Genomic DNA, 14,504 nt, shown 5'->3' with positions numbered 1-14,504 from the left:
GCGATCATGCACAGTCATACACTGGTATGCTGAAGGATGTGATCAGAATAGGTACAAAATGTTGAGTACACTGATAATTTGTAGTTTCTTCCCCAGTGAGTCAAGTATTTTTTATTAAAAGTGGCTCTTGGCAAGATTTAAGAGATTCCTATGGTCACTCTCCATCTACAGCTGGCTGAACTGAGTGGGAATCTTAAATGCAGCCCAAGTTTGCAGGAAGTTGGATAACTACTAACAATGTGGTGAACATAGGTTGCAGAGAGAAAAGGTAAGAAAATGTATATATGGAGTTTTCTAAACAGTATGGGTGTTCTGATGGTGTTTTACTTAGTGTTTATTTACAGTTTTACTGTTGCTTTATTTATTGTTTCTTATTAACATATGTAATTCTCTTTCAGGCTCACTCCCAACAGCAGATGAGGCACTGGGCTGGAGGAGATGTTCCAATGACAAACAGTGAAAATTATACTCAGCTTGCACCTCATAAACCAGTTCCCAGTTTGCAGCCACAGCTACATTACCATGGAAATGAACAACACCAGTCTCATCAACTCTTCCACCATGGAAATACTCGTTCGCATTATCATCGGCAGCTTTTGCCTTCCTCCTCCTCCTCTTCATCTCCCCCACAAATCCCCGAGTCCATGGAACTGACTTTGGGACCTAGACATCCCCAGTCTTCCACCACCATGCATTTACACCATTCAAATCTGGACTGCACACAGTTTGGCTCTTCGAACTTACATTTGGGGCTGTCTGCCTTTCGGACTAGGACAGTAGGAGGAGGGCATGCCCCTGATAGCAATGTGCCAGTGAACTACCCTTATTCTAGTAATGCGCCTAGCATAATGGGGGCCACCCATATCCGGAACAGGACGGAATCTGAAGAACCAGCCATTTTAGGAGTTTGCGTCCCTCAGAGTACAGCAGCAAGTTCTTGATGATTCTTTAATTTAAAACTAAAGCCATAACAATGTTAGTACGTCCCACTTGGGAGGGCAGTAAGGGAGATGGGAAGGGGTTTTGAGGGGAGAGTTGTATCTGAAAGTGTTTAAAATGTTGGTCTAGTTGTTAATTGTAAATTGTTTATTATTTATTAAGAATCACTACATGAGGTGTGCGAGACGTGTGTTGAAAATGAGAAGCAGTGTTCACAAGCCTCTCTCAAACAGCTCATTGACTTTTAATTTACAAAAGTTTTTCTTTATATATTATATATTTTTTTTAACCTGCACACAGTTTAAACCTGATATCTGCAAGGACTCTTAACCTACAGTATTTTCAATGCTTCCATTTTCTTTCTTCTCTTACTGGTCTAATAAATCAGAACTGTCAGGTCTACTCTACGCCAAATGGACACCATTGCTGGCCAGCTCTTCTAACTGCAAGCTGCTCGTTGTCTCTGCAAGTTGCCCAGCACTGCCATTATATATTCACATGTATTGTCTGTGTCCTGCCTCATGACAACTTGATGGGCGCAAGTTTTTTTTCCTACTTCACTGGATTAATCCTGGCTGCTAACTCCATTCTCACAACTGGAATTGCTGCTAATTTAACAGTTTGCTTTAGAAAGTGAAAGTCCCTTTGTCCCATACTTTCTTCTGAAAATAGAAAATATTTCTGCTCTTTAGAAAACAACACAGAAAGCCTTTTCTTTACTAAATGCTGCAGAAATGTTTATTGTGGTGGTTATTGCTTCCTGGTTCCAGGGTGGGGGGAAGATATCTTAGTTTTGTCTGACACTACATTAACAATGGGTGTTGACTACGTTTTTAACCAAGTGCTTTCCCAGCTGCCACTTACATTCTCATTTTGTCTTGGCACACCTTCATGAGGCCAGTGAATGACTGTCCTTTCATGACTCTTAATTCATTATTAAAGTTTTAGTCATACATGCAGTGCTTGGGTTAGATTTTGTTCTTTAGGTGTTGTTAAATGCATGTGTTTGTATGCATGTATGCGAGTATGTTTAAAATGAGTACGCATTTATTTTTGTAATATGGATTAGGAAAAAAAATGTGCTGTGATTTTGGAGAATTTGATTCATACAGTTCAGTACCTACATAAAATAATACTACATTGGCTGTTCATTTATAGACTGGCCTTTATTTTCCAGCACAAGAATGTGTGATTACTGAAGCTCAACTGGAATTTCATCAGGAAGTGATGCTATCAGTATTTGTTGGGTGACTGAATTTTGGAAGTCACAGTACATTGTTTATCTTATCCATATACAATGTGTATTTATGTTTGTGTGTGTGTATATATACACACATATATATAGATGTATATCTTTATGTATGTGTAGTATATAAATCGCATGCAAGCTTGTAGTACATATGTGCTTGTAAACATACATATTCATGCATACACAAAGCACATGAATGAAAAAAGATCAGGTATGACTGTCTAGTTTATCTTTACCTGTGGATTGATGCTATGTTACTCATTTTCATTTGTGCACCAAAAGTGGTTTTTAAGGCATCACTGAAAAAAATCAGAAAGGGGAGGAAAACAGCCCTGCACTGTGTTTAAAAAGTCACTTAGTTTTTAAGGTATTTATAAATATATATATATTTTTGTCTTTATATTTTAAACATGTAGATAAAAAGTACAGTTCAGATTTTAAATCATATGCAGCTCTCTGACATAATGGCCTTTCCTTCAGCGTAAATAGCTTTTCCAAGTTTTTTGGGAGTGGGCTTTTCTTTTGGGGGGGGTGCATAAATAGATGGGTGGATGAGAGAGATGACGTGGCAGACAGCTTCATAATTTACTTATCACAACCTGTTATGTAAGACGTTTACAGTTCTCCACACATTCTGTTTGTATGAAACCAGTTCATCTGTGCATTCTGAAATTTTATTAATCATGTGACTCAGGTGGCTAGTTATTAATAAAGGATATTTCCATCACCATTACCTTTTTTCCAGTAGATAAAGGTAAGAAGTAGAACAAGTGTATTTTCAGAAAGCAGAGTAATTGCTTGTTTTATTGTACTTTATTGAATTAATTTCAAATGTTAATCGATGCAAATCTGTAATTTATAGAAGTCTTGATGGTTAAAAGGTGAGCATACTGGGGTGATCACGTTTATTGCTTGCTTTGCTATGATAGCATGACTGCCATTTGTAAGGAATTGTCCTAAATCTGCTATTTGAGATCAATTCAACTGATGCTGTTCTTAAAGTCTGATAGTGTTGACAAAGATTTTTTTTTCAGTTCCAGAAGTTATCGTTTACTTAAGAAGATTCCCATTTCTCACTGTGTCTGTTGTCAGTTTGAGCTTGGAGTTAACTTTCTATAAATTGGTAGGGTCTTGCAGCCATTTAAAATGGTAAAGGCTTTGCAGTATTCAGTGCTGTTGAAGATTTGAGTTACTTTTATATTGTTAATTTGCAGTACAAACTAAAAAGTGCAAAAAATGCCTTTGTGATTTGGATCTTGGTGTATTTAATATTTTTATTGTGTTAAAATGGAACAAGTTAGGAAATGGATCAGTAGAGCCGCCTTCTTAAGCCACATATTTGGAGTGGTTCCTTCTTCCCTTCAGTTCATAGCTGTCAACTGTTCTAATTTTTGCCTCATGTTGGGCGGCCACGGTGGTGCAGTGGTTAGCATTGTCGCCTCACAGCAAGAGGTTTCTCCGGTTCGACCCTCGGCTGGGGTGCCTTCTGTGCAGAGTCTGCATGTCCTCCCTTTGGTCACGTGGGTTTCCTCCGGGTCCTCCGATTTCCTCCCACATCCCAAAGACATGCTGTAGGTGGATTGAACACACTAAATTGGCCCTAGGTGTGTGTGTGTGTGTGTGTGTGTGTGTGTGTGTGTGTGTGTGTGTGTGTGTGTACCTTCTGTGGAAGGTTGGGCGCCGGGCTGGCAACTCGACACTGTAAAACTCCACTGCCAATCATGAGCGGACAGGTGATCCGCTGTGGCGACCCCTAACTGGGAAAAGCCGAAAGAAGATGATGATGATTTTGGTCTCTTTCTCAAAAAAGTGTTTTTTTTGCCAAATCACAGAGGACTGAATTCACTGTATAATGACATACATTTAAGTTACTGACTTCATATTGTTCCGAAAATGCATGCTAACTCAAATCCTGTTTATCTAGCGACTTTCTTAAGTTTATAAGAGCAATATTTAAAATCTGTCCCTATCTTTTGGGCCTTTGTCCCCGTTATTTTAGGTTTTGTTCTGATCTCTTGGCCTAAGAATTTGAGAGGTATTCTTCAGATGTTCGTGTTTCACTGTTGCAGTCATTACAATTGGGTTATCCTGCTGGCAGGCTACCCGCAGTCGGCCCAAGTTCCAAAGTCTAGGTCCGGCGTCGGTTGCTGTCGCCTCCTCCCTGACGTCAGTGTGCCAGGGGGGGTATAAAAGATGCAGCCGATGCCATTTTCTTCAGTCTTTCTTGCCACACTGTGCCCGAAGCAAAAGCAGTTCGCAACTGCCGGTCGGCCAACTCCTGAGATTTTCAAATTCGAATTTCAGATCCAAAGTCTTCATTAAAGTAAGTACCCCATTGGGAAAACATTTTTCTTGCTCTAGACCAATGTCAGAAAAAGTTAATAATTGTATTTCTTGTGGGAAGCAAATAGCTCATAAGGATTTTCATTCTTACTGTATTCCTTGCCTAGGCCCTGACCACGACATTGCTAGTTGTCGGTTTTGTGCTAGATTTAACCAATGCACTGTTAAGCGTCTGTATGATTTTGCATTTCATTACTTTGGCAGAAGATTCAATTATATAATGCTGTCGGAACAGCCGACTACCGGATTTTATAAAAAGCGCAAAGAAAAAGAAAAGGACAGGCATCCAAGGTCGAAAACCGACGAGGCTTCTGCTAGGCCTGTCGCCGGTTCTCAGTGAGGTGCTTTCGCAGCCCCTGACGCCCACTACCTCAGAGCCATAGGCCGCTTCCGACTCCCACGTGGAGCAGACTAGGCCGCTGGAAACTCTAGGTATTGGACACTCTGAAACTATTCCCTCAGATGGGTCCGGAGACGCTGAGCAGGCATCTGCTTCTGAGGGTGTTTTCAGGCCTACACAGTTATATGTGAAACCAACTTCAGCTTCAAAGGCAAAGACTAAAGCAGCTCTAAAGACAAAGAAACAAGTACAGCATTCTCTTGGACAGGCCACCATAGCTAAAAAACAGATGCTTAAAATGGCCGAAGACCTAATTACTTTGATCAGGGGTTCCCATCCCCCTCCTGATAAGAGGCCTAGGCAAGAGATAGAATATGAATCTTCAGATCAGGTTTCTATTTCCTCTGATTCCTCTTCTGAACAGGAATATTCTCTTCCTCCCTATGAGGATTCTGATGCTGAAGAATCTAGCCCTTCAGTCTCTCCTCCTGAGGATTATTCTTTTGGGGGAGACCCTGCATACTATGAAGGAGCATTTCCACTGGGAGAGCCAAGATTACTCCGAATCCAAGAAAAGGCTCAGATACTTCCTTTTATTACCTCAGCACAGATCCCTTTCTATTCCTCCTGTTTTAGACATTGTAGATGTATTTTCAGAGTCTGTCTCCTGACTCTTTACCACCAGCTTCTGTTAAACCAGGCAGATACTATAGGGTTCCTGATTCACATAAATTTATTTATAAAAATCCTGCTGCTGACACAGAAACTATCTCTCAGGGTCCCAAAGGGGTCAAGGCTTCCACTGCAAAAAACCCTATTCCCCTCTGATAGGGATTCAAAGGGCCCTGGACAGATGGGGGAAAAAGATTTATACTTCTGCTACCTTGGCTGTAAGAGCTTTAAATTGTCAGTTTCATATGCTTAAATATCAGCAATATCTTATGTCACTGCTTAAACAGAAAATGTTGACAAATTCAGAATGTGCAGAAAACAAAGAATTGCAGGATTTATTGCATTCAGCTAAACAAGTGGGAAAGCATACTTTGCAATGTGGTTTCGATTCTCTAGAGGCCTCCTGCAGGGCCACTGTCACAGGTCTGTCATTAGGAGGCATGCTTGGTTAAAAGAACAGAATCTGCCCGATCATGTTAAAGCAAAACTATTAGATGCTCCATTACAGCATGAAACCTTGTTTGGTGTTAAAGCAGAAGAGGTGTTGAAGAAAATGGAGGACAAAGCTAAATCTATACTAACAGTCGAGGACTTCTTGCAGGTACAGCCTCCCAGATTTAGCAGGAACTGGCCTACAAAGAATTGGTCCTTTCCAGTGTCAGACAGGCCACAAAGAGGCAGATACAGACGCCCCAGAGGCAGATCACAGCCCCAAAGCTCATACAGGCCTAAACAATGGGGTGCTTCTACCTCCAAAAGTGGAGAGGAAAAATCACAGCCATACAGGAAACTGTCTCAATGACTTCCCCTGCCAGCACCAAGCACTTATCTTCTGGCAACTCCTTTGGTGGGAAAACTAGCACTTTTTTCACAAAATTGGCACATGGTCACCCAGGACAAATGGGTCTTAAATATCGTATCACAAGGCTACAGGTTCCACTGTCACACCCTGCCAAGGCCAAACGGTATGCCAGACCTGCCACGCAATCAATGGGCAGAGGCACAAAAACAAGTTTCATCCCTCATGGACATGAGAGCCATTCAGCAAGTACCACAGCAAGAGCAGGGACTAGCATTTTACTCAAGGCTATTCCTGGTGCCCAGAAAAGACAAAGCCTGGAGACCAATACTGGACCTGTCTATCCTAAACACATTCCTGGATATTCCAAAATCCAAAATGTTAACTCTGCAGCAGCTTCTGCCCATGCTGAGCAAGAAGGCTTGGCTTGTGACTTTAGACCTAAAAGAGGCATACCTGCATGTCCCAATTAGACAATCATGCAGAAAATACCTCAGATTTATAGCTGGCTCAATGCACTACCAATTCTCTGCACTGCCCTTTGGCTTGTCTACTGCACCCAGGGTCTTCACAAAATGCCTGGTACCAGTAATTGCATTTTGAAGACAAAGAGGAATGCAAATATATTCTTACTTGGATATACTTACGACTGCCTTATTCAAGCAGAGAACAAGGACATTCTACTACAGCATCTGGCGTTTGTAAAAAGATTACTAACAGGTCTAGGATACACAGTAAACGAAAAGAAATCAAAACTCGTACCCTCTCAAGAGATAATATGCCTAGGTGCAAGCTTAACTACAATTGCCCAGATGGCTTATCTCATGCCAGAGAAACACAGACAGCTGACTGCTTATTTCAAAATGTTGGCAACAAAGACCCAGTTATCTGCAAGAAAAATTCTGCAGGCTTTGGGCTTCATGGGCATCCTGCATTCTGCTAATTCCATATGCAAGACTGCATATGAGGAAACTTCAGTGGTGTCTAAAAAGTGTTTAGACTCAACATTGCCAGAGCCTGGAAACAATAATCACCCTCATTCCCTGCCTGCAACAGGAGTTTAGATGGTGGGCAAAAGCCTGTCACCACAACACTGGGCAGCCATTCACCTTACCCACAGCTAGGCAGACATTGACAACAGATGCATCAGATTATGCCTGGGGGGGGGCATATGGCAGGAAGATGTATTCAGGGCACATGGTCCGCAAGTCAAATGCATCTGCATATCAATCAAAAAGAGTTGCTAGCTGTTCAAAATGCCCTGACAGCCTTCAAGGATCTACTTCATCCAGGACAACTACTGATAAAGAGGACAATACCACAGTCGTGTGGTACATAAACAAGCAGGGAGGCACACATTCTTACCCCCTCTGCAGACTTAGCCATGAACTTGTGGGACACAGCATTGACTTACCAAGTACATCTGCAAGCACAATTCCTGCCAGGAAGGACAAATACTCTGGCAGACGAACTAAGCAGAAACCTAATGGATCCCTACGAGTGGAAATTGGATCCACAAGTCTTCAGCATGATAACAAGGAACTGGGGTTGCCCGGACATAGACCTATTTGCCTTCCCTCACAACTGCCAACTACAGAGATTCTGCACAAGGACTTATCACAAGCAAGCATGGAAGGTGGAGGCTCTGTCTTTCAGCTGGAAAAACCTAACAGTATGTGCCTTTCCTCCTCTGCCTCTCCTCCCCAAGGTACTCCTCAAGGTTAGACAAGAGAAGCCAAAAATGATACTGATTGCAGACTGGCCCCGCCAGCACTGATACCCAATCCTAAAGAGCTGGTCTCAATGCCCAGCTTGGACAGTACCTCTAATTCCTCACTTATTGACCCAACAAGACAGTCGGATACTGCACTGCCAACTCAGGACCTTAAACCTATCAGCATGGCGGATATTGTAGCCATTCAAGACGCACCTCTCTCCAAAGCAGTGATGGATGTTATTTTGGAGGCCAGGAGGCCTAGCACCAGAAAATCTTATGCAGAAAAATGGAAGAGATTCTGTGCTTGGAACCAGGCACAAGGCATTGACACAATTGCTCCAAATATTCCTCAGATTTTGGAATACGTAACTGAGATGCTGGATAAAGGCCTTTCCTTTTCATCATTTAAAATTCATGCCTCTGCCATTTCAGCTCATTACAGTACAGAACCACCTATTTTTTCTCATCCATTACTAAGGCAGTACCTCAGTGGGGCCAAAAACATAAGACCTCCAAGGAGAGCACCAATACCTGCATGGGACCTCAACTATGTCTTGGAAAAACTCACACTGCCTCCGTTTGAGCCAGCCTCTGCAGCTGATATAAAATGCTTATCCTGGAAAACAGCTCTGCTCCTAGCAATAACCTCCGCTAGACGAGTCTCAGAGCTACAGGCACTCATGGCTGTGTAGCCTTTTATCATTTTCCATCCTGACAGGGTTTCTCTGAGGACAAACCCTACATTTATGCCTAAGGTAGTGCCCAGTGTGGCCCTTAACCAAACAATTCATTTGCCAACTTTTTATCCAAACCCACAGAATAAGGGTGAGAGACTTCTGCATTCTTTGGACATTCTCAGGCAGCTACGCTTCTACTGGACAGAACCAAAGCTTTCGGAAAGACTGAACAACTTCTAGTGGCATATGCTGCAGGATCACAAGGGAAAGCCTATCTTAAAGCAGACTATTTCAAAGTGGATTAGGCCACTGCATTCGTTTCTACTATTCACACCATTGCAAATCAGTGCCTAAGGGCATTAGGCCACATTCAACCAGAGCAGCAGCCACTTCAGCAGCCTTCCTCAGAGGAGTACCAACCAAAGACATCTTAGAGGCTGCAACTTGGAGTTCAGTGCATACTTTTACAAAGCACTATCACTTATCTGTCTACTCTAAATCCAGGGCAGGCTTTGCCACTGCAGTTCTGCAGGGCCTGATAGCCTCTCCTAATCCTATTTAGTACCAGCCTCCCAACCTTAGCTTTAGGATTCAACCCAATTGTAATGACTGCAACAGTGAAACACGAACATAGTACTGTTGTATACCTACCATAAATGTAGATGTTCGAGTGTATTCACTGTTGCAGTACAGGTTACCCTCCCACCATCCCCCTTTTCCTTTGCTGGGACTTATCTACTTCCCTATTCTATACAACCTATGTGGTGTATTTGCTTCTAGATGAAGGAAAAGATGTATGTGAGAGTGTTCAATCTCGCCGTTTGTTCTTACACACGGGTTCGGAGCCGATCCTCTGTGCCGAGTCAGCCGCATAGCAAAGCTCTGCATCTTAGAGAAGCTCGAGACCAGGCTATATCCCACAATCCTCCCTGCCATTACTCAGATCTAGTTTGCCGCTGCAACGGGTCACATCGCTCAGAGAGCTCGGACCAGAGAAATTGTTGTTAGACAGATAAGATAGTCTTTTTTTTTTTTGTTACAAAAGTTCTTATACTCCTATAGTTTTTTGATATTTTATTTTCTATACTATAGTGTGTGTGTGTATATTGTAGTTAGTTTTTTATATGTTTCCCTTTTGGGGCCTACCCTTACTTTAACCTATAGCTTTAACTGTAAATTCTCTTTAAACTTAAAATTATTAAACTTTAAATTCTCTCTTCTTTACAGTTTACTGTTATGTCTGAAAAAGCCAAGTCTGGTTTTAAAAGGTGTCAGTGTGGACAGAAAATGTCCATCACTGACAACCACACTTCCTGCGTCTACTGTCTTGGCCCTCTCCACTTGCAAGAGGATTGCTCTATTTGCCATTCCTTCAGTGGGAGGGTCATGACAGATAGACTCAGGAAACTTATTGACAGGGGACTTCTTAGGCCTGCCTTCCAGGAGGCCTTGGACAAGTCTGACCAGGCTTCTAAGTCCTTGAAGGGGTCGAAGATGTTGGAGCCCATGTCATCGGCTCCGAGTACATCTTCTAAAGTTCGTTCTCCGGTTCCACAGACTTCGGGGCTGAGCGTCAAACGTTTATCTCTCACTGAGCCCCAGGTCTTGGAACCGGTGTCGGAACTACTGCCACCGTCTATCCTTCGGTCGGTGCCATCTTTGGCCCCTTCGACCCGATCTTCCAGACCATTATCCGATACTGATGTGGATCGTGTCGTACAGAAACTTATGGAGAACACGGCCCTTTCCAAATTGATTGCAGTTTCCTCCCAATTGGTGTCGAAACTAGAAGGCCTTCCCTTATCTCCAACAGGTCCTCCTTCGAGACCCAACCAGTCTTCGGAGCCGGTAGAGGATGAGCCGATGATAGTGGAGCCCTCGTTGCCGAAACCGTCCATTGCACGATCGACACCATTTACCTCGAATCCATCGGAACCTATAGGTGAGTCGCGGAGTCGACAATCTCTCCTTGGTTCCGGGACCGAGAGTCGTACCGACCTTTCGGTGCCGACTCTCCCTCTCGGGGCCTCGGCGCAGATCGGCTCGGCTCCGTCCTCGGGGTCAAGACCCATGGGCCCTGTGTCTCGGATTCTTCCATGTTCTTCGGAACCGGGGGAGTCCTCGACCCGAGGTTCAGGGGTTTTTGACCTTATGAGGAAGGTTTTGTCTACAGAGACAACCACTTCATTTTACGCGTTTTCTCCCTCCCTTAAGGAGCCGCTCTCTGTTTCTGTTCCCACGACACATCCAAAGCGTGGAGCACCATTGTCTCAGCCATCCCCAGAGGATGCCCCCTGTTCCTCGGAGGCCTCACCGGAATCTCCCTCCGATGAGGTTCCGAGGAAAAGATTGTGCAAGAGGAGGCACTTAGATTCCCCACTGGAATCTCTAACTTCTGACACTGACTTGGATGAGTCAGAGGGGTCCCCAAAATCCCCCTCCTAGGATGTCTCATTTGCGGACATCTTGGAGATATTAAAACAGAGGGGTGATTGGCAGTCCCTAGCCCCCACTGAGGATGAGTCGGTGTTGCTGAAGGCATTTGGTGCTCAACCTTCTACCTCCTGGGTTACTCCGCCCTTCGATGAGTTAATGGATTTGATTGCTCTGAGGGCGTGGGAGACACCGGACACAGTGGAACCGGTCCCTCGCAAACCAAGTAAATTTATTACCGCTCCCCAGGGCAAGACTTATCTCACCAGAGTCGTCCCGGTTGACGCTATGGTGGTGGCCGCAGCCACTAAAAAGGAGATGTCTGAGTCTTCCTCTTCTGTTCATCCTCCTAATAAAGATTCTAGGACTATGGACAGATACGGGAAGCGCGTATTTAATTCAGTGACTTTTTCCATGCGTTCGCTAAACTGTTTGACACATTACACGACTACAGAGGGATCTCATCAAGGAGCTGAGAGGTACCCTCCAGGGTAACACAGATGCTGCTGTTTCAGATAAGGTAACAGCACAACTTAACACCCTTACCTCCATAGTGAACTCGTCCATGAGGCTCATCTCGTATGCGGCTGAAGGGTCGAGTAGGGCCGCAGCTTCAGCGATTGCTCTACGAAGACAATCCTGGATGCAGCTGTGCTCTTTTGCAGAAGCCTTCAAGTCTTCTTTTGCCAACGCCCCCTTTGATGGTGCCACTCTTTTTGGGCCCAAAGTGAAAGAGACATTAACTCGGTGTGAGCAGGAAGGAAAGACTCTGTCTGCTGTTGGAGTCCGTTTTTCCTTTCCATCTAGACCGTACCCCAAAGGGCAACGAGGTGGAAGAATGTGGTTCCGTAGAACTCTGGGATCTTTCCAGGCCACACAGCGTGACCCCCCCCCCTAGAGGCAGAGGGGGGGCAGACATGGAAGACGCCGTCCCGGCGGCAGAGGGGGTCCGCAGAACCAAGGCGACAGGGATACTATCCCTGGTAAGCCTTTCCAGCACTCCTGAATGGGGGCCCGACTGTCCTGCTCTGGAGGCAGTCGGGGGTCGCTTGGCTTTATACCCACAGGCCTGGCTAACTCTCACCTCAGACTCCTGGGTAAAAAGCATTGTAACCAGAGGATACAAAATACCCTTTATGTCAACTCCACCCCAACAAAGAAGGTCTCCAGATGTGCCACCCCGTCTGCGAGGCCCAGCAGCAATAGAAATTTCAAAGCTGCTCAAAAAAAGAGTCATTCAGCCTGTCCCGGCGGACCAAAAAGGATCCGGAACTTACTCAAGGTTCTTTTTAGTTCCAGAAAAGACAGGGGACTGGAGACCCATTTTGGGATCTCAGCAATCTCAATACCTTCGTGAAGAAGGAAAAGTTCCGAATGGTCACGCTTCAATCGATCCTTCCATTTTTACAGAAGGACGACTGGATGTGCTCGATAGATCTCAAGGACGTGTACTACCACATCAAGATGGCCAGACCGTCCAGAGATCACCTGTGCTTCCGGCTGGGAGCCAGTCATTTTCAATTTCGAGCCCTGCCCTTTGGGCTCACCTCAGCACCCAGGGTATTCACCAAATGCATGGCAGTGGTAGCGTCTCACTTGAGATGTCTAGGATTCCGGGTGTTTCCCTATCTGGACGACTGGCTCCTCACCGCCACCACCGAGCGTCGCCTCATACAAGCCAGAAACTATACAGTCAACCTTTGTTCCCACCTAGGGATTTCCATAAACTTCGAAAAATCTGTCTTACTGTCCTCACAGCATATTTCATTCATCGGAGCGGACCTAGATACGCGCTTAACATTGGTAAAGCTCCCTCAAGTAAGGGCTTCATCCCTCAAGGAACAGGTTCTTCTTCTACTGCAATGCAGGAAAGCCCCGGCCAAATTGGTGTTGAAGGTTTTAGGACTCATGGCAGTGTCCCTGATTGCGGTTCCCATGGGGAGATTGCACATGAGGCTCCTCCAATGGCTGCTGTTCACGCAGTGGTCGTTCCAGCAGTTACCCCTAACGCACGAGATTCTGATAACAGATTCTTGCAAGCGAGACCTCTCATGGTGGGTGTCCACTCAGGATCTCACTATGGGTCGTCCATTTGTTCTACTGAATCCGACGGCCACTATAACCACGGATGCTTCCCTGATAGGGTGGGGGGGACTTTTTCAGGGAAGAACAGTCCAAGGGGAATGGTCCAACATAGAGTACAACCTGCACATAAACGTTCTGGAAATGAGGGCAGTGTTCTTGGCATTGCAACACTTTCAAACCCTCCTACCTCTAGGAACAGTAGCAGTTCAGACAAACATGTCTGTAGTCTGGTACATAAACAAACAAGGGGGAACCAGATCTTACCCATTATGCAGAGAGGCCATGAGAATTTGGCAATGGGCAGAGTCCACGGGTCGTTTTCTGATAGCAACGCACATCCCGGGGTCATCCAACGTCATTGCGGGCAGGTTGAGCAGAGCCATCCTGTTACCTCACAAGTGGTCCCTCAAACTACAGGTGACGGAATGAATTTTCCACAAATGGGGCCAGCCTTGCTGCAATCTATTCGCCTCCCCGATGAATACCAAATGCAGAAGCTATTTTGCCCTTCTACCCCCTCCAGGGGATGTCCCCAGGGATGCACTGACGATTGGCCCCCGGGTCTCCTATATGCATTCCCACCTACCCCGTTGATTCCCAAATTTCTTCAGAAAGCCATGAACCTGGAAAGGACAATTATACTCATAGCCCCATTTTGGCCTCGACAGATATGGTTCCCCTTTCTTCGAGCCCATCAGAGGAACCGTGGATCCTGGACCCAGTACCAGATCTACTGACACATTCGTCGGGAGTTCCTCACCCGTCTCTTCTATCCCTCAAACTAGCAGCTTGGCTGCTTCACTTCCCCACCTAGCCAGGTCTGATCTACTTTCTCCGGCAGTTCAACGCATTTTGGTTGCCTCTCATAAGGCTTCCACCACAAAACTCTACAAGAGTAAATGGAAACGCTTTGTGCACTGGGCATCTAGTCAACACTTGGATCCCTTGGTTGCACCTTTACATAAAGTTCTAGAATTTCTATCCATCCTTTTCCACGAAGGAGCCTCTACTTCCACACTAAGAGTACAGCTGGCGGCCAAATCCAACTTCCATGTTGGTGAGAACGGTTCTTCTATTATGTCCCACAGGCTTTGTAAGGCTTTTATCAAAGGTTCCTTCCATCTTCGTCCGCCCGTCAGAGACCCTTTATTCCCATGGAATTTAAATTTGTTGTTGTCACAACTAATGTTGCCACCCTTCGAACCAGCCTCTTCTTGCCTCCTGAAGTTTTTGTCATGGAAGACTCTCTT

The 14,504-nt window shown here is 44.9% G+C and overlaps 1 protein-coding gene across 1 annotated transcript in view; it reads left to right on the top strand.

Moving 5' to 3' along the window:
* The window catches only part of LOC122808386 (dual specificity tyrosine-phosphorylation-regulated kinase 1A-like), a 529,197-nt gene extending 526,282 nt beyond the window's left edge, over positions 1 to 2,915 (top strand). Inside the window, exon 6 of the mRNA XM_044079352.1 lies at positions 399 to 2,915. Within this exon, the coding sequence (XP_043935287.1) occupies positions 399 to 941 (543 nt within the window). The 3' untranslated portion in view covers positions 942 to 2,915. The remainder of the gene's footprint in view (positions 1 to 398) is intronic.
* Positions 2,916 to 14,504: the final 11,589 nt, after the last annotated feature.

Source organism: Protopterus annectens, chromosome 8.part0 (genome assembly GCF_019279795.1).
Source record: "Protopterus annectens isolate FY-2018-M chromosome 8.part0, PAN1.0, whole genome shotgun sequence".
NCBI classification, from domain to species: Eukaryota; Metazoa; Chordata; order Ceratodontiformes; family Protopteridae; genus Protopterus; species Protopterus annectens.
The sequence above is the reverse complement of the archived record's forward strand: the minus strand, read 5'-3'. Positions and strand labels throughout refer to the sequence as shown.